This window comes from Salvelinus alpinus, chromosome 10, assembly GCF_045679555.1.
Source record: "Salvelinus alpinus chromosome 10, SLU_Salpinus.1, whole genome shotgun sequence".
Lineage (NCBI taxonomy): Eukaryota > Metazoa > Chordata > Actinopteri > Salmoniformes > Salmonidae > Salvelinus > Salvelinus alpinus.
This window is the reverse complement of record NC_092095.1, coordinates 71,766,229-71,792,524: the sequence shown is the minus strand read 5'-3', so window position 1 is coordinate 71,792,524 and position 26,296 is coordinate 71,766,229. Positions and strand designations below refer to the sequence as shown.

At 42.0% G+C, this 26,296-nt stretch overlaps 2 protein-coding genes across 3 annotated transcripts in view; both read right to left on the bottom strand.

Annotated features, from left to right (window-relative positions):
• Positions 1–15,974, bottom strand: part of LOC139531406 (zinc finger protein 585A-like) — a 39,416-nt gene extending 23,442 nt beyond the window's left edge. Inside the window, exons 1-5 of the mRNA XM_071327854.1 lie at positions 15,671–15,974; positions 10,883–11,135; positions 9,148–10,076; positions 4,321–4,411; positions 1,411–1,662 (exon numbers count right to left, since the gene is read on the bottom strand). Of these exons, the coding sequence (XP_071183955.1) occupies positions 1,411–1,662; positions 4,321–4,411; positions 9,148–10,076; positions 10,883–10,988 (1,378 nt within the window). The 5' untranslated portion in view covers positions 10,989–11,135; positions 15,671–15,974. The remainder of the gene's footprint in view (positions 1–1,410; positions 1,663–4,320; positions 4,412–9,147; positions 10,077–10,882; positions 11,136–15,670) is intronic.
• Positions 1–26,296, bottom strand: part of LOC139533039 (zinc finger protein ZFP2-like) — a 319,515-nt gene that overhangs the window by 252,753 nt on the left and 40,466 nt on the right. The window lies entirely within an intron of this gene.

Here is a 26,296-nt window from a genome sequence, read left to right as displayed (position 1 = left end):
CTGTAGGCTATTTTGCGCAAGGGATAAGAAGTAATCAGGTAGGCCTATTTTATGACGTTTCCACCGGATCAGAGCATTACATTTTTCCCCTTTCATGCTGAGTGGTTATCGAAAGGGAGAGAGATGGAAAGATTATTCAAATAGGCTACGTTGAGGAACTATTGTCATTCTCACTGGTTGTAAAACCAGACTTTGTTTACTTGCTGTTTGAGGCGAAGAAAAATGACTTTGAGAAACTCTACAGTGATGGTGAGTTAAGACAATCACATTTGGAAAGAAGTTGAAGGTGCTCAACCAACGTGAGTAGAGTTGTAACCTCAAAATGTGTAAACATCATTGAACAGGAAAAGGCACACACTCGCTCACCATTTTAAAGAATCTTAGTTTTATTAAGCAAGTTTAAAACATTGACGTTTCGGTCGTCAATGCCCTTCAAACGTCAATATTTTAAACTTGCTTAATACAAAAACATAGTCATGAGTGAGAGTTGTGCCTTTTCCTGTCCAATGAGTTAAGACAATCAGAAATAGTATCATATCCTCAAATGGGCACATTTATAGGCCTACATTTGCACACAGGCCAGCTAGCCTATAGGCCTACTTCAATGTGTAATCAGGCCAGGTAGACTATAGGTCTACTTATATGTGTAATCAAGCCAGGTAGCATAGGTGCGTGTCCTTACTCAAGATTGTCTAGAGCGCTCCTGTCAATTAATAAATTGACAACTCGTAAATGCAATGAAATAAACCAAAACGTTTTTCTCACAAGTGTAGCCTAGCTTGTTGCTCTGCAAACAATGTGTAAACTCTTACAATGACAATGGTAAGACTGTAATAATAATAATAATAATATATTGTGCATTACCGTAATTAAACAAACATTGTAGATTAGAAATTATGTGAATTAACAGTAAAAGCACTACTGGTGATACAGGTGTGTGCCATCCCCGCGGCCTCTGCAATGGACTAGTCCACTCAGACAGGCAATGGACTAGTCCACTCAGACAGGCAATGGACTAGTCCACTCAGACAGGCGTGAATCAGACAGGTGTCTTGTGTGCCTTATATTATTTTATTTATATATATATGCCACTGCTCGACTAAAAACATATTGGTCGACCAACAGCCTATCGACCAATCAACTAAATTGGGTCAGCCTTAAAAAAAAGCCTAGCTATTATATTATGAGTCATATAATCCTCCATTCACTATCACAAGGGTTAGTAACTACACAGACTAATTTCATAGAACTTTAAAACACTGGCAGTTTGTCTACTTCACTTCTTTAGTCTACTCTCTGATAACTCCAGATAGCCCAGTTGTTCAGGGATGTGTGTTGTCAGAATTACAGAATTAAACCTATTAATAGACTGGGTCAAAACTTATGGCGGTCTGTTTCTCATGCTCTTACCACGAGTAACAGATGTCCGTTTCTCCTCCTCCTCTTCTTCTTCATCTTTAATGTTGACATTCAACTCCAGTGTTTGACTGTAGTCTTCCAGCTTCACTGATGCCATCTCTGGATCCTGCAGTGCAAACTGGGCTCCACTTTCACAATCAGGACCCAGTGACTGTAGGTTTGGACTCAGTGTGGAAGGAGAGAGGCAGGCTGGGTTTGTCATCACTGTTGATGTTACCGGCCTCAGACTTAATATGAGTCGGCCTGTAGTAATAAAAAAAATGGACACAAAAAGTCTTGAAAGTTCTGGCACTTTTACTCTCAAACTATATTAGATCAGGTAGCTAAGCATTAACAAACCATTCAATTAATTTCAAATTATACAAGGTTCACACTAGAGGTCGACCGATTAATCGGAAGGGCCGATTAATTAGGGCCGATTTCAAGTTTTCATAATCGGAAATCGGTATTTTTACACCTTTATTTAACTAGGCAAGTCAGTTTAAGAACACATGCTTATTTTCAATGATGGCCTAGGAACGGTGGGTTAACTGCCTTGTTCAGGGGCAGAACGACAGATTTTTACCATGTCAGCTCGGGGATTCAATCTTGCAATCTTACGGTTAACTAGTCCAACGCTCTAACCACTTGCTTTACATTGCACTCCACGAGGAGCTTGCCTGTTACGCAAATGCAGTAAGAAGCCAAGGTAAGTTGCTAGCTAGCATTAAACTTATCTTATAAAAAAACAATCAATCAATCATAATCACTAGTTAACTACACATGGTTGATAATATTACTAGTTTATCTAGCGTGTCCTGCGTTGCATATAATCGATGCGGTGCGCATTCGCGAAACAGGACTTTCGTTGCTCCAACGTGTACCTAACCATAAACATCAATGCCTTTCTTAAAATCAATACACAAGTATATAGGTGGTAGGCAGCAGCAGGCTCGTAAGCATTCATTCAAACAGCACTTCCGTGTGTTTTGCCAGCAGCTCTTCGCAATGCTTCAAGCATGGCTGTTTATGACTTCAAGCCTATCAACTCCCGAGAAGAGCTGGTGTAACCGATGTGAAATGGCTAGCTAGTTAGCGGGGTGCGAGCTAATAGCGTTTCAAACGTCACTCGCTCTGAGACTTGGAGTAGTTGTTCCCCTTGCTCTGCATGGGTAACGCTGCTTCGAGGGTGGCTGTTGTCGATGTGTTCCTGGTTCGAGCCCAGGTAGGAGTGAGGAGAGGGACGGAAGCTATACTGTTACACTGGCAATACTAAAGTGCCTATAAGAACATCCAATAGTCAAAGGTATATGAAATACAAATCGTATAGAGAGAAATAGTCCTGTAATTCCTATAATAACTACAACCTTAAACTTCTTACCTGGGAATATTGAAGACTTATGTTAAAAGGAACCACCAGCTTTCATATGGGACCAAAAAATATACATAATAATACTTTTTTGGTTGGGCTTCGACCCCTGGTATCATATAAACACACATAATACATGGAAATGTGTAAAACTGTAGGAAATTAGCTTTAAAAAAGAGAACAAATCTCAGCCCCATCGTAATGTGTAGAATAGAGGGATATTAGCATTAAAACTGCTAAATGTTCTCTCCGCCAACAAGAGGGTTGTGAACAGTTTGAACAGTTGCAAGTTGGGAGTTTGTTACTATGCCAATGTAACAGTATAACTTTAGACCGTCCCCTCGCCCCGACACGGGCGCGAACCAGGGACCCTCTGCACACATCAACAACTGACACCCAAGAAGCGTCGTTACCCATCGCTACACAAAAGCCGCGGCCCTTGCAGAGCAAGGGGAAACCCTACTTCAAGTCTCAGAGCAAGTGACGTAACCGATTGAAACGCTATTAGCGCGTACCCGCTAACTAGCTAGCCATTTCACATCCGTTACACTCACCCCCCTTTCGACCTCCTCCTTTTCCGCAGCGACCAGTGATCCGGGTCAACAGCATCAATGTAACAGTATAACAACAACTGACAATATCCATCTGGACCTTTGCCACATAACAACAACTGACAATATCCATCTGGACCTTTGCCACCTAGGAAATGTGTGTGACCGGACCTTCTCAAATAGTACTGGAGTACCCCTGTAATAGACTGACTGGGAAGGTGATTTTTCAGTCAAAGTCCTGCAATAAGAGCTAAGAAGCTAATATGTGTTTTAACTCTTGGTAATTGTATTCTGTGGGTGTCACCCGTTATATGGGTGAACAATCCAACCCGTTTCATAAGTACATAGAAAAATGCCCTCAATGCAATTATGCGGTCTAATACATCCACAGTGGGATTTCAACCGTTTTGTTGTTTATTTTCAAATTAATGAATTATTGTAATTAATTTTAAATGAAGTAACATTCCAACCATGTTTAGCGTTTCTAGTCCAAATATGACACCATTCCATTAATTTGAATCAGTTTGCATCATTTTCAATGAGAGCGAACCGCAAATTCCACTATTGTGGCTACTCGTTATTGTGGCTAGCTTCACATTCCCAGGGACAAGGGGTGCGTCCAGCTGGAGGACGGAGACGTTGGCCACGATCAGATATAAATGTATTATGTAGAACAAACATGCCTCTGATTCTAAGGAATCATGTCAGTTCTATTCATGGGATTTCTATCTGCAACTCCCCAAAACGTTTTTGTTCTGAACATCCCCAGGCGAAATCCACGGAGTTATATACGAACCTGGAAAGCCTCACAAATGAAAACGTGTGGTGGACACCGCGCCGTGTGCTTGTAAAATATTTGTTATCATGTTCTTCACTCACTCGGCTTGACAGAAAAATAAGACAAAACCTTTCCCAAACGTGATCATACCTTGACGGATTTGTTATTTTAACTGGTTATGACGTTCTTTCGCTATTAGACAGTTTAAATGTGCTATTACATACCTGTAGTAATAAAGCAAAACGGACAACACAGTTCTGGCGTTTTCTTTATTCCGAAGAATGGTGGCCACCTACCGGAACTTCCTGTTTCCCACTACCGTAGTGCAACAGCGACATTATTGGACTGATGGACTAACTACTGCTGAACCATGTAGAATATAAAAGTGAGATTGATTAGCTAGACAAATAAACTTTGGTTCAAGAAAACTAAAGCAGTGTCAAAGTTTTCAACCCATTACATATGTATTGTAGATGATCTCTGTGGAAGGCTAAGAAGATCATCAAGAACCTCAGCCACCCGAGCCACGGCCTGTTCACCCTTCAACCATCAGGCGGAGACAGTACAGGTGCATCAAAGCTGGGACAGAGAGAATGAAACTGCTTCTATCTCCAGGCCATAAGACTGTTAAACAGTCATCACTGATTTGATTTAAAGAATATTGGTGAATAGCAAATTGGCTTGTCCCAATGTGTAGAGGTGTCGTGACATGCTCATTTCAACTTCCTGTCCTTAGCTTCAGAAAAAAATCGAAATATGTCACTTGAAACATTGTTTTTTGTAATTCATTATACAAAAGAGAAGAGTTTGTCCAGCATAAATTCATATACAAACTTAATTTTTCATTGGCAGACCAATTGTTAGCTTAAATATGGTTTTCCCAAACACATTAATTATCAATGACTAACATAACAAATCTAGTTTTGAAAAGACAATTTAATAAATACACGAAGTCGTTTCATAGCCTGTTTATCATTAAAGAAATAGTAATTTAGTATTAAAAAATTATCCCAAACTAGTGGTGAAAACTGATCACACCATCTCTATCTGATACATGTTGTGTCTACTAGCTCATTCCCACAGAACACTGCAGAGGGAAGCAGCACCAAAGCACCCCCACACCATCACACCTCTAACTCCATGCTTTACGGTGGGAAATACACATGCAGAGATCATCTGTTCACCCACACCGTGTATCACAAAGACACAGCGGTTGGAACCAAAAATCTCCAATTTGGACTCCAGACCAAAGGACAAATTTCCACCGGTCTAATGAACATTGGTCATGTTTCTTGACCCAAGCAAGTCTCTTCTTCTTACTGGTGTCCTTTGGTAGTGGTTTCTTTGCAGCAATTTGACCATGAAGGCCTGATTCACACAGTCTCCTCTGAACAGTTGATGTTGAGATGTGTCTTTTACTTGAACTCTGTGAAGCATTTATTTGGGTTGCAATTTCTGAGGCTGGTAACTCTACTGAACTTATCCTCTGCAGCAGAGGTAACTCTGGGTCTTCTTTCCTGTGGTGGTCCTCATGAGAGCCAGTTTCATCATAGCGCTTGATGGTTTCTGCGACTGCACTTGAAGAAACTTTCAAAGTTCTTGACATTTTCAGTATTGACTGACCTTCATGTCTTAAGGTAATGATGGACTGTAATTTCTCTTTGCTTATTTGAGCTGTTCTTGCCATAATATGGACTTGGTCTTTTACCAAATAGGGCTATCTTCTGTATAGGTATATTGATTGAGGGATCAATATCTTGTCACAACACAACTGATTGGCTCAAACGTATTAAGAAGGAAAGAAATTCCACAAATTAACTTTTAAGAAGGCTCACCTGTTAATTGAAATGCATTCCAGGTGACTACCTCATGAAGCTGGTTGAGCGAATGCCAAGAGTGTGCAAAGCTGTCATCAGGCAAAGGGGGGCTATTTGAAGAATCTCAAATATAAAATATATTTTGATTTGTTTAACACTTTTTTGGTTACTACATGATTCTATATGTGTTATTTCATAGTTTTGATGTATTCACTATTATTCTACAATGTAGAAAATAGTAAAAAATAAAGAAAAACCCTTGAATGAGTAAGTGTTATAAAACGTTTGACCAGTAGTGTGTATATATATATCTTTAATTTTGTTTGCAAACTGATATGTGACACGTATTAATGCCAAAATAACATTTTATTTTTTAGCTAAATAGGTGGGGCTCAAATCAGGCTCTGTTCCACCTGCCCTGAATGACGCGTCGCCACTGCCTAAATCTATTATCACTGCACTTTCAACCATATGAAAGCACAACAAAGTTGAAATGGGAAAACAATGTTAGATATTTAGTTTATTTATCCAACAACAATGTGTTCTCACTGTGCTTCAGTTGAGTTTGCATTAACAGTACATGGTGCAAGTGGTAAACGCTGTTCAATAAGGTTCTGACAGATTATTACAACAATTATGAAGATCTCACAGACCTGAAACCTGCTGTCCTGAACATGCACACTTTCTCTGACTACATAAGAACATTATAGTTACAGCAACCCCAAAATATGTCCATGGATGTTTTATTTGTTTAAAGGTTGAATAGATACTATTACATTAGTTTGTAAGATAATCAAAAATGTCAAAAGTGAAGGTTAGTACATGATTCCATATGTGTTATTTCATAGTTTTGATGTCTTCACTATTATTCTACAATGTAAAAAATAGTACAAATAAAGATATATTTGAGTTAATAAAGCCGCACACAAACATTGTCTCTTTTTTGTTTTCTTGTGTAAGGCAGCTCCAAAATGCAGGTGTTTCAGCCTAGCTCAGTGCTTTCTGTTGAGATGGGGCAAGCCAGCAGAAAATACAGAGTGTAGGGGTTGGTAATGTTCTCTAGTTGCGCCGTGATTGGCTCAATGTTCTGTCACTCATGGGGACACAACTTCACCGCAAAATCTACGGGTAGAGCAAAAAAATTATAGGCCCTTGGGTGCTGCCAAAGACTCACATTAGAAATGGCCACCCAGGAAAGCTCAAGGTCAGATAAAATGACGTCAAATCAAGTGCGCTGCCCTATGGGACCCCTGATCACGGCCGGTTGTGACCCAGCCCAGGATCGAACCAGAATCTGTAGAGAAGAGAAATTATAGATAAAACGTATCGGTGCTCATTGGCTATAAACATTACACAAGTTGGAAATGGCAAATTCAACAATGAGTGCCAAGGCGCCACTGCAGCCCCGGGTTCGATCCCAGGCTGTATCACATGACCCATGAGGCGGCGCACAATTGGTCCAGAATCGTCCAGGTCAGGGGAGGGTTTGGCCGGCCGGGATGTCCTTGTCTCATGGTGCTCCAGCGACTCCTTGTGGCGGGCCGTACAACTGCAAGCTGACTGTGGTCGTCAGTTCGACAGTGTTTCCTCCGACACATTGGTGCGGCTTGGCTCTTGAGTTAAGCGAGCAGTGTGGTTTGGCTCTCGACCTTCACCAAGTCCGTAGGGGAGTTGCAGCCATGAGAAAAAAAATTGCAACTACCAATTGGATATCACAAAAAAGGACGTAACACCAGGGGCCAGAAAAGTTTGAATACATTGGCCATCATGTCAATCCAGCATGACTTCTGTTGCGTTCAAAACAACTGGAAAGTCAGAACTGGGAAATCTCAGACTTCAGTGAGTTCAAGACAACTGGGAACTCGGACAAAACAACTCAGACTTGTGAAAATACATAAAAAAATATTTTAAACGGTCATCCAACTCAGAATTCCAAGTTGGGAACTCAGGCCTCTTTTAAGAGCCCACAAGAAGGATCACCGCGCAACCTTCCTGTTCAAGTGAGCACGGCACAACAAGGTAAGTCCAAAAATGCTGCTGCTGCATAAATGATGTAATATGCCAGGGAGATGTGTATACTGTAGCTAGGAAAGTAATGCTAAGTGTATGTTGTGTAGTAAGATGTTAGTAGGTCATGTGCCTCACCCTAATAATTTGGTCTATTTTCACCTCTCAAATTTGCCTACTTTTCTGCTTCACCCTATTTTCAACACAATTGGCTGGAACACCTCAATGATTCAGGAAACTTTGATTCCCCATCACTAGAGACAATTAACAAAAAATCTGATGTTGTTAAAATAAAGGTACTTACAAAATGTTTAATTGTGTGTGGTCACTGAATGCACACTCATTATTTTGCAGCATGGGGAAGGGGTGTGGTCACTAAGTATAGATTCTTCTTCTATGGTGTTTATTGGTAGTGTGCAAACCAACATTAACTGTGCATCACTGCCACATTCTGGGCTGGAGTGTGATAGAGACATGTGGTTCTGTCCTGGTGACATCACAGGGTCAGAGAGAACTCCTGACTGTAGTCATACCAAAACACTCCCGGCACTCAGCCCATAAGAACCATTCATACTGTCAGATCTAATATGAAGAACTGAATACAACCATAAGAACCATTCATACTGTCAGATCTAATATGAAGAACTAACTATAAAAGAAAAGAGTTTGACCAGTACAAATTCATGTAGAATTATTATTTTTATTAAATCGGCAGATCAGTTAAGTTTGCTTCAATGCAGTTATCTAAACATATTCATCATCAATGACAAAAATAACTAATCTAGTTTTAAAATGCAACTAAATAAACAAATGTAGTTGTTTCATAACCTGTATATAATTAAACCAATATTTGTTTAATAAATCAAATATTCCCCCCAAACGAATGGTGAAAACTGATCATCACACCATCTCTATCTGATACATGTTGTCTACTAACTCAATTCCACAGAAAACTGCAGAGGGAAGCAGTACCACCCAGTCAACCAGCCTCATAGAGGTTATTCCATCCTAAGGGCAAATCCAAGGTAATCTCAATATTTTTACAGTAGAAACTAACAAAACACACCAAAACTGACAAGATGCACACTGATCAGTAAAGTAAAGAGAGGCTAAAATTCTATAACGCTCCCTTTCCTCTGTACAGTTCTCACAGTGAGAAACAATAGGATTACAACAGAGTGTGCTAGGATTTCTTGAGAATTAAGTGATGTAATGACTTTAATTTTAGCTGGTCTGAGAGAACTGATGAGGCTTCTCTCCTTTATGTATACGTTGGTGTGTTGTTAAGGTATACAATCGGGAGAAACTCTTCCCACAGTCAGAGCAGTAGTAAGGCTTCTCTCCTGTGTGTGCTCTTTTATGAACTTTTACATCAGTTGATGTTGTGAAGCACTTCCCACAGTCAGAGCAGGAGTAAGGCTTTTCTCCTTTATGTATAAGTTGGTGTGTTTTTAAATTACCCAGTTGGGAGAAACTCTTCCCACACTCAGAGCAGCAATAAGGCTTCTCTCCTGTATGTATTCGCTGGTGGCATTTTAATATATCCAATCGGATGAAACTCTTCCCACAGTCAGGGCAGGAGTAAGGCTTCTCGCCTGTATGTATTCGCTGGTGACATTTTAAGTGGTTCTGTTGAGAGAAACTCTTCCCACAGTCAGAGCAGCAGTAAGGCTTCTCTCCAGTATGAGTATGTTGGTGTTTTTGTAAATGGATCTGTTGAGAGAACCTCTTCCCACAGTCAGAGCAGGAGTAAGGCTTCTCTCCAGTGTGCACTCTCTGATGAATTGTCAGAGTTCCTGATGTTGTGAAGCTCTTCCCACAGTCAGTACAGGAATATGGATTCTCTCCTGTATGTATACGTTCATGTGTTTTAAAGGTATCCAATCGGGAGAAAGTCTTCCCACAGACAGTACAGGAATACAGATTCTTTCCTGTATGTATATGTTCATGTGTTTTTAAGGTATCCAATCGGGAGAAAGTCTTCCCACAGTCAGAGCAGGAATACGGATTCTCTCCAGTGTGTATTTTTAGGTGTATTTTTAGCTTTGATAGAATTGGGAAAATCTCCTCACAATGTGGGCAGTGGTGAGACCTCTTAGCTCTATGACCTTCCTGCTGTTGCTCTCTGGTTGTAGAGCATGTCTCAAAATGGTCTCCTGTGTGAACAACATCAGAAGAACCAGTCAGTTGCTGTGATATACATGTCAATCAAATGTATTTTATGAAGCCCTTTTTACATCAGTAGTTGTCACAAAGTGCTTAACAGAAACCCAGCCTAAAATCCCCAAAGAGCAAGCAATGCAGATGTAGAAGCACAGTAGCCAGGAAAAACTCCCTAGAAGTCAGGAACCTAGAAAGAAACAGAGAGGAACTAGGCTCAGAGGGGTGGCCAGTCCTCTTCTGTCTGTACCGGGTGACATATGTATTCATATCAGTAGGCTGTACAATACAGGGGAATAAAACTATTCTAAAAAGTGGGTAAGAGTTGAAAGCTAAAAAGGTGCGTATCATCCTCCACTCACTATCACAAGGGTTAGTAACTACACAGACTCATTTCATATCATCCTCCACTCACTATCACAAGGGTTAGTAACTACACAGACTCACTTCATAGAACTTTAAAACACAGGCAGTATGTCTACTTCACTTCTTTAGTCTACACTCTGATCACTCCAGATAACCCAGTGAATAAAAGAAATGCTGGCAATGCTGGTGTAAAACCAGGCAAGTCTCAGTCGCATGAAATAACATCTACCTTCTCATTGAAACAGTTCATCATGAAACAGTTCTACTGCAACTTTTCATGTACAGTGGGAAGTTGGAATGAATAACAAGCTTTGTTGTGCAGTCTGGAGTTTCTCAGCGATGTGTGATGTCAGAATTACAGAATTCAACCTAGCAGTAGACTGTGTCATAACTTACGGAGGTCTAACTAATGAAGATAACTTAAATCTGCTCTTACCATCATAAACAGATTTCCCAATCTTCTCCTCATCCTCTTCTTCATCTTTAATGTTGACATTCAGCTCCATTGTTTGACTGCAGTCTTCCAGCTTCACTGATGCCATCTCTGGATCCTACAGTGCAAACTGGGCTCCACTGTCACAATCAGGACCCAGTGACTGTAGGTTTGGACTCAGTGTGGAAGGAGAGAGGCAGACTGGGTTTGTCCTCACTGTTGATGTTACCAGCCTCAGACTTAAATTCTAGTCGTCCTGTAGTAACAATGAGAAACAGACACAAAAGTTATTGTCTTGACAGTTCTTGAACTTTCTTTATTCTCTAAAAATATATGATTATTTCTTCTTGTTCAATTCTCACTTCAATAGATCAGGTACCTAAGCATTGAGAACAAAACATTCATTAATTTACATTAGACACAAAGTACACACTTTAAAATTACACAACGTAAGTACACTTAACATATAGTAGATATCCTGAATTCAAATAAATGACTCAAAAACCATTTAGTACAAAGTTATTAGTATGTTTTAAGCAGCACTATGTGCTATTTTCCAGAATAACCTTGTTTTAACTATTATTTCAGTCACACACAATTGTATTTCCCGTTCACACCATATTAACAATTATAGATCAAGAGAGAAACAACTTAAAGTGTCTGAACATTAGTACACATGTAGAAAACTGATAATCATTACATTCAGCTTCAAAACAGTAGGGCGACCGTGAAATTGTCTCTCTCTCTGATCAGAGTAAGAACAAGCTCATTTTGACTGGAGCACGGAGCAAGATTCCCACCGGCTGGAGTGTCAGCCTTCTCGCCCGCTCCAATTTCACTTCAGTAGCGCACACTTCATGAGCTCAGGGCCCAGAATGTATTGGTAGTCTACTTGTGTGCTGCTATAACCCCTTGCTTTAGCTACAGTCATTGAGTTTGCTAAATATTTTCATAAAGAAACTGATTAAAAAAAAAACACAGGTGCAAAATCAAGGTGACTTACAAAGATGAGGACCAAGACAAATTTCTTGTGATGTAATGTCCACAACTAAAGAACCATTGATGGTGTACTTACTACATGCTAAAAGACAGGAACAAGGTGGGTAGCTAATGAAGTGTGTCATTGTAGCAAAGTATTTATCAACTAAAAATCAGATATCTTAAAAGTTTCCTTCATTTTGGTTCTATTATCTATACAATAGGCCATAATTGATGTAGGTCCAATAGGCCTGGCATATTCACACTTTCAAGGAGCTTTATATTTTGTCTGGGTTATTTTGCCTAAAAACTTTAAGGCCTACCTATAGGAAGACAAAACAACAACTCTGCATCCCTGCCCAGCCTGGCAAGAGTGGCCAAAAAGGTGTTTGCCATCCCCAGCGGCTCTGCAAGCACAGAGAGGATATTCTCCGCTGCTGGCCTGCTCTCCAGGCACCATCACGTGAACCAGAAGCCACAGACTCTGGCCAAAATGGTGTTTCTAAATATACATTCAAAGTCACTGAGCCTAAGCAAGTCACAGTCTACAGTCCATTCGGAAAGTATTCAGACCCCTTCCTTTTTTCAAAATGTTGTTACATTACAGCCTTATTCTAAAATGGATTAAATAATTTTTCCACCTCATCAATCGACACACAATTACCCATAATGACATCACAATAACCCATAATGACATCACAATAACCCATAAAGCAAAAACAGGTTTTTAGACATTTTAGCAAATATATTCAAAAAAATATATAGAAATACCTAATTTACATAAGTATTCAAACCCTTTGCTATGAGACTTGACATTGAGCTCAGGTGCATCCCGTTTCCACTGATCATCCTTGAGTTGTTTCTACAACTTGATTGGAGTCCACCTATGGTAAAAATAAATTGATTGAACATGATTTAGCAAGGCACACACCTGTCTATATAAGGTCCCACAGTTGACAGTGCATGTCAGAGCAAAAACCAAGCCATGAGGTCGAAGGAATTGTCCATAGAGCTCCGAAACAGGATTGTATCGAGGCACAAATCTGGGGAAGGGTACCAACATTTCTGAAGCATTGAAGGTCCGCAAGAATAGTTGCCCCTATCATTCTTAAATGGAAGAAGTTTGGAACCACCAAGACTATTCCTAGAGCTGGCCGCCTGGCCAAACTTAGCAATCGGTGGCAAAGGGCCTTGGTCAGGGAGGTGACCAAGAACCCGATGGTCACTGACAGAGCTCCAGAGTTCCTCTGTGGAGATGGGAGAACCTTCCAGAAGGACAACGATCTCTGTAGCGCTCCACCAATCAGGGCTTTATGGTAGAGTAGCCAGATGGAAGCCACTCCTCAGTAAAAGCCATATGACAGCCCGCTTGGAGTTTGCCAAAAGGCCCCTAAAGGACTCTCATACCATGAGGAACAAGATTTTATGGTCTGATTAAACCAAGATTGAACTCTTTGGCCTGAATGCCAAGCGTCACGTCTGGTGGAAGCATTATGCTGTGGGGATGTTTTTCAGAGGCAGGGATTGTGAGACTAGTCAGGATCGAGGGAACGATGAACAGAGCTAAGTACAGAGAGATCCTTGATGAAAACCTGCTCCAGAATACTCAGTACCTCAGACTGGGGTGAAGGTTCACCTTCCAAAAGGACAATGACCCTAAGCACACAGCCAAGACAACACAAGAGTGGCTTCGGGACAAGTCTCTGAATGTCCTTGAGTGTCCAAGCCAGAGCCCGGACTTGAACTCGATCGAACATCTTTGGAGAGACCTGAAAATAGCTGTGCAGCGAAGTTAACCATCCAACCTGACAGAGATTGAGAAGATCTGCAGAGAATGGGAGAAACTCCCGAAATACAGGTGTGCCAAGCTTGTAGCGTCATACCCAGAAGCCTCAAGGCTGTAATCGCTGCCAAAGGTGCTTCAACAAAGTACTGAGTAAAGGGTCTGAATACTTATGGAAATGCAATATATATACTTTTTTATAAATTGACAGAAATGTCTAAAAAATGTCTTATTGCTTTGTCATTATGGGGTATTGTGTGTAGATTGATGAGGTAAAAAAAACTATTTAATCAATTTCTGAATAAGACTAATGTAATAAAATGTGGGAAAGGTCAAGGGGTCTGAATGCACTGTATATTCTATATTATTATAGACTGATTTAATACAACTAAATGCTGTTAAAATGCTGATCGCTTAATGTTCCTGACTCCCTACCAGTCTAGTGTCGCACTTAGGGATGCCAACTGTCCCGTATTAGCCGGGATGCCCCTTATATTGGGCTAAATTGGTTTGTCCCATACCCCCTTGTCCCGTATATTCATCCAATCACAGTATAGCGTAAACGCGCCAATTCCTGCAAAGTAATTTCTGTTGTTGTTCGGTCGGTTTTGCATATCAAGGAAATATGGATCAACCTGAAAAAAAAAGACTGTGCAGCTACAAAAACAATGTGAAGCAACAAAGACCTGGGTTAAGCACGTCAGTGGTGACTCGACGAAAGCTTTCTGTACTTTGTGCCGTCAGGAATTCTCAATTGGCCAATGGAGGGGAGAGTGACCTAACTCAGCATGCATCAACAGAAATGCACAAGAAGGCCACGCTAGCTAAAGGTGCTAGGCTAGCAATATCGGCGCATTCTTCGTGACGTCTACTGCGGGAAATGATCCGCCTCCTACGGAAGGTGAGCCCGTGTATTTCTCAGTGACGCCTCAAACAAGGGAAGTAGAAACATGTTTCCTGTGAGATATTTCTCTGTGTCTGTCTGGAAAAAGCACGAACAGGATATTAGACACATCACAGCCTATGCCGCAGATAATGCCAATGTCAACTTTGGAAAACACCACTCCGTTTACCAGTTATTGAGCAGTGACAACAATCGCATTCTGAAAGCTAATTGCCCAGCCCACATAACTCATAATGCCTTTTGCCTTTCCAATTGAATACACTGTATATTCATTCCCATAACACCATACCCACACCGCCGTGTCACCGTGCACGCCATATTTAGTCCCTTATTTGGTAGTGAGAAAGTTGGCAACCCTAGTCGCACTCGCAATTGCTTCACAATGTATTTCTTTGTTGGCTATAGCCTTGAAATAATTGAAATAATATAGCCTAAATTATTAATTTCCTTCTTAGGCTCCTTGTCTGGCACCTGGCCTATTTATAGTGTTATATGCTGTTTAATATAACATGTAGCCTATTTGAAATGATGAGCGCTTCTTACATTCACCTTTTCATGTTTATTAAAAACGTTTAATTCAAATCATATGGCTTGGTTTCAATACTTCAAAACCAAATGGTAGGTCCATGTAGTCACAAAAATAGATGATTTTAATGAATGGAGCGGCAATTTTCTTTCCTGTAAACTAAGTGCAGGTTTTAGCGGAGCATTTGGAAAGGACGTGGAACGCCGGAACAGTGAGCGGGATTTCCGACCGCTCAACTCTGCTCATCTACTCTCTGTCTCTGATGCATCCGCACTGCCTGTACTGAAGTCTGGTGACGAAGTTGTTGGCGCCGCCATTTTACCAGCCCACGTCACTAACTTAGAAATGTCAAATAAATGGATCCTTTATGAAATTACCTTGATGAAATTATGTACATTCACTTAGACAAACCAACGTCTCTAGCTATGTGACTTGTAAAATAACATATCGCGTTCTTCACTCATTCGGTTTAACAGGGGGAAAAAATAGCACATAAAACCTTTACCAAACGTTATACCTGACATGATAGTAGACGGATTTGTTACCTGATATGTTATGACATATTCTTTCGAAATTAGGTTTAAACGTGCTATTACATACCTGTAGTAATATAAAAGCTATCGTTTCGACAGCACAGTTCTGCGGCTTTACTTCCTGTTCCTCCACTACCACAGTTCAACAGCGACATCACAGATAGAACAATGAGACAGTTATTTCACCGGATGTATAAATGTGAAGCATCCGCTTGGCGTTTCCACTCTGACTGGCAGTGGGAGAAGATGGAAAGAGATGAATTTTGGCCGACATTTTGCATTTTGTCATCGAAGAAACATCTGATGTCAATACAGTTATTTGTTCCCAAAACTAAAATGCTATGAACAGAGTAGACTTCACCCAAAAGTTTTTAACAATCGCGTTATTTAGAAGGCGTGCAAAGGTGAATTGAGTTATTGCACAAGTGCATTTCAAAGAGGAGGTGTTACCTAACGGAAATATGCAGATGAATGCTAGAATGCGCCAATAGGATCTTGCTAGCTCGTGCTTGGCTCTGCCCAGCTCCTTGCTTATTCTGCACACTATGATTAATTTGGTCCCGTTGGTAGGCTGTAGTCTATCTTGGTTAAGTTATAAAACCCTTTGGCGACATCTTATCTTTTGGTATAATGGCATTCTGCCACCTCCACTACAGGTGGGTAATAAAGATCCCTAAAATGAAATAATACAGGGTTTAAAAAATGTGTATATATATATATACTTTAAAGACAAATACATACAAATTATCAACATTTAAATTAGACTGAATCAGCCTGCTTTTCTGTTCTAATCAGGTCGGTTTCCTGCAGCCAGTAGTCTTTGCAGAGAAGTCTTGGAGGCCCAAAAACTTCTCAAATGCAGATATAATGATGTCCATCTTACTGGACTTCTTGTGCAGTACAATTAATAACTGTGGCTATAAATGCTACAAAATCCATCTTCTTCACAATAAGTGTATCCAGATCACTTGATTGACGTATAACATTTGCAACTAGTTGCGGTGCATCCAACACCATATCTGCTTCAGAACTGTGGCCTTTTTCCCCTTCAACTCTCTTCACTGTCTCCACATAGGAGATTTGCTGTACAGCCCTGATCCTTGACCCGTCAACCTCTTTCACCCTAAACAGGGCACTCTGGGAATTCTGGAATACGACCCCCACCACAGTTGCAACATTTTACATTCAGACTCTTCAATAACATATTCCTTCTGTCTGCAAACACTTTACACTTTTTAGACTTCATGCATTGCATCAGGTTTTACACGAACGCTCTTACTGGGTAACGTATATATCCCAGCTTTACATAGTGTGGTGACAGAAATTAAAGTTATTAGTAATTAAGGTTTGTTTGTGATTAAATGCTTAAACTACTGCATTAATGAACTTGTGTGTGGGAAGACAGACCTGTGACCATAAGACAACAAGCACTGCAGACGTCACAATTTTCTCTGTGGCTTCCTCTTAGGGCGAAGGCTCTGTTCCTCTTTCTCCTAAATATTCTCTGTACCTCTTTCTCCTTAACGTCTAGATGTAGCGCCAATATAGCTTGCAACCATGATAATGTATGGGTTAATTTCACGCCATATGTATTGAATATAAAATAAATTGTGAACATGAAAAATAAAGTTGAGAATGTAAACATATTTTCGAGGACGGGTGAAATAGATGTTGAAATCAAAAACCAAACAATTGAAAGCAAAATGTATAGAAAATATAGCAAAACCCAAAACCTTGTAAGCAAATCATTTTCAAGCGAGAGCAAAACTCGGACAAATTATTTAAAAAAATATTTGAATTGATTGGTTTATGATTTCAACATCCATTATTTCACCCGTCCTCGAAAATATGTTTACATTCTCAACTTTATTTTTCATGTTCACGATATATTTTATTTTGAATTCAGTATGGCGTGAAATTGACCCCATAATAATGTATCCTATTGTTGAGACGAACAAAGTAACATAATGAGCTGAGGGGCGCCGGCGTGTTTCCTATTGGCTAGGGATTAGAGAAAAGGAGAACGACTCTTCGCTCTGCACTTATGATTTTGGGGTAGAACGTTGTGCAAAGGGCGTTTATGCCACGTGCTATAAAATAACTCTGTCGTCTTTGTATCACTGGGTTCCCCACCATACACCATCGAGGTGATGTTTGACCAGGCTCAGTTTTGCAAATCTTAATTAAAATAAAGGTTGTTTGAAGAATCTAGTCTCTCTCCTTTCTCGTTAGAATTTCCACGACAACAAGGCGGTACATACTCAGCAAAACATCAATACTACAGATAAACTGTGCTTCTATTCCCCCCTCTCCATACGGCGGTACACACTCAGCAAAACATCAATACTACAGATAAACGTTGCTTCTATTCCCCCCTCTCCATACGGCGGTACACACTCAGCAAAACATCAATACTACAGATAAACTTTGCTTCTATTCCCCCTCTCCATACGGCGGTACACTCAGCAAAACATCAATACAACAGATAAACTGTGCTTCTATTCCCCCCTCTCCATACGGCGGTACACACTCAGCAAAACATCAATACTACAGATAAACTTTGCTTCTATTCCCCCTCTCCATACGGCGGTACACTCAGCAAAACATCAATACTACAGATAAACTTTGCTTCTATTCCCCCCTCTCCATACGGCGGTACACACTCAGCAAAACAGCTTTTACCGGTGCCCTGCTCTGAAAATCAAAGCTGTCCACTTCATGCGTTTACTTCGTGATCCACAATGCACGCTCATTTTGCTCTTTAGATACACACAATATCAACACCATACCACTTCTGGTTACTTTGGCTGCATCCACTTCTCCCAACGCCTACTTCACCATCCTCGTGGCTTCAAAAGGGTTTCCCAAATGAACATCCTTATCCAAAAAACGTACTCCAACAAGCAACGTTTCATCAGACTCATTTTCCACACCAATTTTTGTCCTTTTTGTTCCATTCTTGGATGGAAAGTAATTTGCCCTTGTAGTTGCTAGTTTGAAGCAAGGTTTACATCCTATAACTGATGAAGAACAATCTGGTTTTATGCATGGTCAACACATTAGTAATAATCTCAGGTTGAGCTTTTAGATATGATTGACTATAATGACCTCATCCTTGATGATAGTTTTCTTATGTTTATTGATTTTTATAAAGCATTTATCCCGCGAAACACGTTTTGGAAAGATTCAAGCCGAATAATGAGTATAATTGGGATTTCTGTGGATGTCTTTTTTTCCTGTATTTACAGTATAAATTGTTTTAATTAACATACATAACTTTGTTACAAAGATAACAGGACATGTTGTACAATTAAATGATATGATTTAGTTCAGAAATTCAGACATTGATAAGGAATTTGTATATTTCAGTCTTCTCAGGAGACTGAAAAGATTTGGTATGGGTCCCCAGATCCTGAAAAAGTTCTACAGCTGCACCATCAAGAGCATCTTAACCGGTTGCATCTCCACCTGGTATGGCAACTGTTTGGCATCTGACCGTAAGGCACTACAGAGAGACTTGCGTACGGCCCAGTACATCACTAGGACCAAGCAGGACCTATATACTAGGCGGTGTCAGAGGAAAGCCCAAAAAATGGTCAACGACTCCAATCACCCAGGTCATACTGTTCTCTCTGCTTCCGCACGGCAAGCGGTACCAGAGCCAAAAGGCTCCTTAACAGCTTCTACCCCCAAGCCATAAGACTGCTGAACAGTTAATCAAATGGCCACCCAGAATACTTCCCCCCTTTGTTTTTACACTGCTGCTACTCTCTGTTTATTATCTATGCAGTCACTTTACAAATGACTTTGACTAACCTGTACCCCTGGTACCCCCTGTATATAGCCTCGTTATTGTTATGTAATTTTATTGTGTTACTTTTAGATTGTTGTTTTTACTTTAGTTTATTTAGTAAATATTTTCTTAACTCTATTTCTTGAACTGCATTGTTGGTTAAGCAGTCATTGTAAATAAGAATGTGTTCTTAACTGACTTGCTTAGTTAAATAAAGGTTACATTAATAAAGGCTTGCAAGTAAGCATTTCACAGTAAGGTCTACACCTGATTTGATTTGAAATGATCTGATTCAAAACCTAACTTTTTTTCACTTTATAAATGAATTTATAAAAGTATTATAATAGTAGTGTTATTAATGAATATGATCTGTTTGTGTAGGACTCCTGGTAATGGAAACAGTTTGTTTGCTATTTTTGCATTTGACTATTCCTCTTTTCTTTGTTGATGTTTGTTATTAATAAAATATTAAATACTGCTATGCCACCAAGTTTCCCAATCAGCCTTTGAAAATGGTGGACTGATGCAGGGCAAAGAAAAAGGTCAACATTTATGATATACAGTCAAAGGTTTGAACAAACCTACTCATTCAAAGGTTTTTCTTTATTTTTTACTATTTTCTACATTGTAGAACAATAGTGAATATATCAAAACTATGAAATAACACATATGGAATCATGTAGTAAACAAAAAGTGTTAAACAAATCTAAATATATTTTTGATTCTTCAAAGTTGTCACCCTTTGTCTTGATGACAGCTTTGCACACTCTTGGCATTCTCTCAACCAGCTTCACGAGGTAGTGACCTGGAATACATTTAAATTAACAGATGTGCCTTGTTAAGAGTTAATTTGTGGAATTTATTTCCTTCTAAATGCGTTTGAGCAATCAGTTGTGTTGTGACCTTTTGACCCGTACCGTACACATGGATTTTGTGTAGTAGAGTAGGGGCCTGAGGGCACACACTTAATATGTTGTGAAATCTGTTGTGAATGTATTGTAATGTTTCAAAAAAAGGATAACTGCTTTAATTTTGCTGGACCCCAGTAAGAATGCAAATCTGTAAGGTTGTCCAATGGGACAGGTAGTCCATGCAAGCACCAGACTCTTGAATGATTTTCTTGGCCTTCCTTTGACATCAGGTGTTGTGGATGTCCTGGAGGGCAGGCAGCGTGGCCCTGATGATGCGTTGGGCTGAACGCACCACACTCTGGAGAGCAATGTAGTTGAGGAGCAGTTGCCGTACCAGGCGGTGATGCAGCCCGACAGAATGCTCTCAATGGTGCATCTGTAGAAGTTTGTCAGGGTGTTAGGAGCCAGGCACTGTTGCGCCTTCTTCACCATGATGTTGGTGTGGCGAGATAATTTCAGGTCCTCAGTGATGTGCACACGAGGAACTTTAAACTTTTGACACCCGTCGAGGAAGATGCATCCTCTTCTGTCTCCTGTAGTCCACAATAAGCTCCTTCGTTTTGTTGATGTTGAGGTTATTTTCCTGGCACCTTGCCGCCAGGGCTCTAACCTCCTCCCTGTAGGCTGTCTCGCCGCTGTTGGTAATCAGGCCTACTATTGTCGTGTCGTCAGCAAACTTGATGATTGAGTTGGAGTCGTGCATGGCTACGCAGGAATGGATGAACAGGGAGTACAGGAGGGGACTGAGCAAACACCCCTGAGGGGAAGGTGTTGAGGATCAGTGTGGCGGAGGTGTTGCCTACCCTCACCACCTGGGGTCGGCCCGTCAGTAAATCTAGGACCCAGTTGCACATGGAAGATTTCAGAACGAAGGCTCTGAGCTTAGTGACGAGCTTAGAGGGCACTATGGTGTTAAAAGCTGAGCTGTAGTCACTAAACAACATTCTCACATACAGTGGGGAGAACAAGTATTTGATACACTGCCGATTTTGCAGGTTTTCCTACTTACAAAGCATGTAGAGGTCTGTAATTTTTATCATAGGTACACTTCAACTGTGAGAGACGGAATCTAAAACAAAAATCCAGAAAATCACATTGTATGATTTTTAAATAATTAATTTGCATTTTATTGCATGACATAAGTATTTGATCACCTACCAACCAGTAAGAATTCCGGCTCTCACAGACCTGTTAGTTTTTCTTTAAGAAGCCCTCCTGTTCTCCACTCATTACCTGTATTAACTGCACCTGTTTGAACTTGTTACCTGTATAAAAGACACCTGTCCACACACAATCAAACAGATTCCAACCTCTCCACAATGGCCAAGACCAGAGAGCTGTGTAAGGACATCAGGGATAAAATTGTAGACCTGCACAAGGCTGGGATGGGCTACAGGACAATAGGCAAGCAGCTTGGTGAGAAGGAAACAACTGTTGGCGCAATTATTAGAAAATGGAAGAAGTTCAAGATGACGGTCAATCACCCTCGGTCTGGGGCTCCATGCAAGATTTCACCTCGTGGGGCATCAATGATCATGAGGAAGGTGAGGGATCAGCCCAGAACTACACGGCAGGACCTGGTCAATGACCTGAAGAGAGCTGGGACCACAGTGTCAAAGAAAACCATTAGTAACACACTACGCCGTCATGGATTAAAATCCTGCAGCGCACGCAAGGTCCCCCTGCTCAAGCCAGCGCATGTCCAGGCCCGTCTGAAGTTTGCCAATGACCATCTGGATGATCCAGAGGAGGAATGGGAGAAGGTCATGTGGTCTGATGAGACAAAAATAGAGCTTTTTGGTCTAAACTCCACTCGCTGTGTTTGGAGGAAGAAGAAGGATGAGTACAACCCCAAGAACCCATCCCAACCGTGAAGCATGGAGGTGGAAACATCATTCTTTGGGGCTGCTTTTCTGCAAAGGGGACAGGACGACTGCACCGTATTGAGGGGAGGATGGATGGGGCCATGTATCGCGAGATCTTGGCCAACAACCTCCTTCCCTCAGTAAGAGCATTGAAGATGGGTCGTGGCTGGGTCTTCCAGCATGACAACGACCTGAAAGACACAGCCAGGGCAACTAAGGAGTGACTCCGTAAGAACCATCTCAAGGTCCTGGAGTGGCCTAGCCAGTCTCCAGACCTGAACCCAATAGAAAATCTTTGGAGGGAGCTGAAAGTCCGTATCGCCCAGCGACAGCCCCGAAACCTGAAGGATCTGGAGAAGGTCTGTATGGAGGAGTGGGCCAAAATCCCTGCTGCAGTGTGTGCAAACCTGGTCAAGAACTACAGGAAACGTATGATCTCTGTAATTGCAAACAAAGGTTTCTGTACCAAATATTAAGTTCTGCTTTTCTGATGTATCAAATACTTATGTCATTCAATAAAATGCAAATTAATTACTTAAAAATCATACAATGTGATTTTCTGGATTTTTGTTTTAGATTCCGTCTCTCACAATTGAAGTGTACCTATGATAAAAATTACAGACCTCTACATGCTTTGTAAGTAGGAAAACCTGCAAAATCGGCAGTGTATCAAATACTTGTTCTCCCCACTGTAGGTATTCCTCTTGTCCAGGTGGGATAGGGTGGGGTGCAGTACAATGACGATTCTGCCGTCCGTGGATCTGTTGGGGCGGTAAGTGAATTGTGTGGGTCTACGTTGTCAGGTAAGGTGGAGGTGATATGATCCTTAACTAGTCTCTCAAAGCACTTCATGATGACAGAAGTGAGTGCTACAGGGTAATATTCATTTCGTTCAGTTACCTTCGCTTTCTTGGCTACAGGAACAACAGTGGACATCTTGAAGCAAAGTGGGTACAACAGATTGGGATAGGGAGAGATGAAATATGTCCGTAAATACTCCAGCCAGCTGTACACAAGAATAATACAAAAGAGAAGAGATTGACCAACACAAATACACGTACAAAATGTATTGGCAGATCAATGCAGTTATCCAAACATGTTCATCATCAATGACTAAAATAACAAATGTAGTTTAAAAAAGACAACTTAATAAACATGCAGTCGTTTCATAGCCTGTGTATCATTAAACAAATAGTAATTTAGTAGTAACAAATAATCCAGTCAAATTTATGGTGAAAACTGATGATGTGATGATCTCTATCTGATACATGTTGTGTCTACCAGCTCATTCCCACAGAACACTTTAGATGAAAGCAGTACTACTGTTATGCTGGTGAATGAGGACCCAAAAGCGACGTAATAGTAACAGAGTCTTTATTCCAGTATTAAACAAATAATGATTCTCCTGGAATTATCAATGGTCAATCCAAAACAGGAAACTGAAATCCTCTCGTCAATAGAGAGGAACGACTGGAGACGCGACCACAGACTGCAGGTCGCTTCAGGAAGGCACTGGCCGTAGCTGACATAGACACCTGCTCACACGCAGCATCTGAAGAAGGCAAAGAACACGACAGGGCGGAACAAGGACACAGGAACAGCAAACATCAAACAAGAATCCGACCAGGCAGAAGCGGAAAACAGAGGGAGAAATAGGGACTCTAATCAGAGGGCAAAATAGGGGACAGGTGTGAAAGAGTAAATGAGGTCGTTAGGAGAATGAGAAACAGCTGGGAGCAGGAACGGAACGATAGAGAGAGAGAGCGGGAGAGGGAGAGAGGCAGGAGGAGAGAGAGAGAGAGAAAGAGGGAAAGAACCTAATAAGACCAGCAGAGGGAAGCACAGGGACAAGACATGATCAAAGACAAAACATGACAGTACCCCCCCACTCACCGAGCGCCTCCTGGCGCACTCGAGGAGGAACCCTGGCGGCAACGAAGGAAATCATCAATCAACGAACGGTCCAGCACGTCCCGAGATGGAACCCAACTCCTCTCCTCAGGACCGTAACCCTCCCAATCCACTAAGTACTGGTGACCACGTCCCCGAGAACGCATGTCCATGATCCTTCGTACCTTGTAAATAGGAGCGCCCTCGACAAGGACGGGGGGGGGGGGGAGGGAAGACGAACGGGGGCGCGAAGAAAAGGCTTGACACAAGAGACATGGAAGACAGGGTGGACGCGACGAAGATGTCGCGGAAGAAGCAGTCGCACAGCGACAGGATTGACGACCTGAGAGACACGGAACGGACCAATGAACCGCGGAGTCAACTTGCGAGAAGCTGTCGTAAGGGGAAGGTTACGAGTGGAAAGCCACACTCTCTGACCGCGACAATACCTAGGACTCTTAATCCTACGTTTATTGGCGGCTCTCACAGTCTGCGCCCTGTAACGGCAAAGTGCAGACCTGACCCTCCTCCAGGTGCGCTCACAACGTTGGACAAAAGCCTGAGCGGAGGGAACGCTGGACTCGGCGAGCTGGGACGAGAACAGAGGAGGCTGGTAACCAAGACTACTCTGAAACGGAGATAGCCCGGTAGCAGACGAAGGAAGCGAGTTGTGAGCGTACTCAGCCCAGGGGAGCTGTTCTGCCCAAGACGCAGGGTTTCGAAACGAAAGGCTGCGTAATATGCGACCAATCGACTGATTGGCCCTTTCTGCTTGACCGTTAGACTGGGGATGAAACCCGGAAGAGAGACTGACGGAAGCACCAATCAAACGACAGAACTCCCTCCAAAACTGTGACGTGAATTGCGGACCTCTGTCTGAAACGGCGTCTAACGGGAGGCCATGAATTCTGAACACATTCTCAATGATGATTTGTGCCGTCTCCTTAGCGGAAGGAAGCTTAGCGAGGGGAATGAAATGTGCCGCCTTAGAGAACCTATCGATAACCGTAAGAATCACAGTCTTCCCCGCAGACGAAGGCAGACCGGTAATAAAGTCTAAGGCGATGTGAGACCATGGTCGAGAAGGAATGGGAAGCGGTCTGAGACGACCGGCAGGAGGAGAGTTACCTGACTTAGTATGCGCGCAGTCCGAACAAGCAGCCACGAAACGGCGCGTGTCCCGCTCCTGAGTAGGCCACCAAAACCGCTGGCGAATAGAAGCAAGCGTACCCCGAACGCCGGGGTGGCCAGCTAACTTGGCAGAATGAGCCCACTGAAGAACAGCCAGACGAGTAGAGACAGGAACGAACAGAAGGTTACTAGGACAAGCGCGCGGCGACGCAGTGTGAGTGAGTGCTTGCTTTACCTGTCTCTCAATTCCCCAGACAGTCAACCCGACAACACGCCCTTCAGGGAGAATCCCCTCGGGGTCGGTAGAAGCCACAGGAGAACTAAAGAGACGGGATAAGGCATCAGGCTTGGTGTTCTTATTTCCCGGGCGATAGGAAATCACAAACTCGAAACGAGCGAAAAACAACGCCCAACGAGCTTGACGTGCATTAAGTCGTTTGGCAGAACGGATGTACTCAAGGTTCTTATGGTCAGTCCAAACGACAAAAGGGACGGTCGCCCCCTCCAACCACTGTCGCCATTCGCCTATGGCTAAGCGGATGGCGAGCAGTTCGCGGTTACCCACATCATAGTTGCGTTCCGATGGCGACAGGCGATGAGAAAAGTAAGCGCAAGGATGGACCTTATCGTCAGACTGGAAGCGCTGGGACAGAATGGCTCCCACGCCCACCTCTGAAGCGTCAACCTCGACAATGAATTGTTTAGTGACGTCAGGAGTAACAAGGATAGGGGCGGATGTAAAACGCTTCTTGAGGAGATCAAAAGCTCCCTGGGCGGAACCGGACCACTTAAAGCAAGTCTTGACAGAAGTCAGAGCTGTGAGAGGAGCAGCCACTTGACCGAAATTACGAATGAAACGCCGATAGAAATTAGCGAAACCGAGAAAGCGCTGTAACTCGACACGTGACTTAGGAACGGGCCAATCGCTGACAGCCTGGACCTTAGCGGGATCCATCTGAATGCCTTCAGCGGAAATAACAGAACCGAGAAATGTGACAGAGGAGACATGAAAGGCGCACTTCTCAGCCTTCACGTAGAGACAATTCTCCAAAAGGCGCTGGAGTACACGTCGAACGTGCTGAACATGAATCTCGAGTGACGGT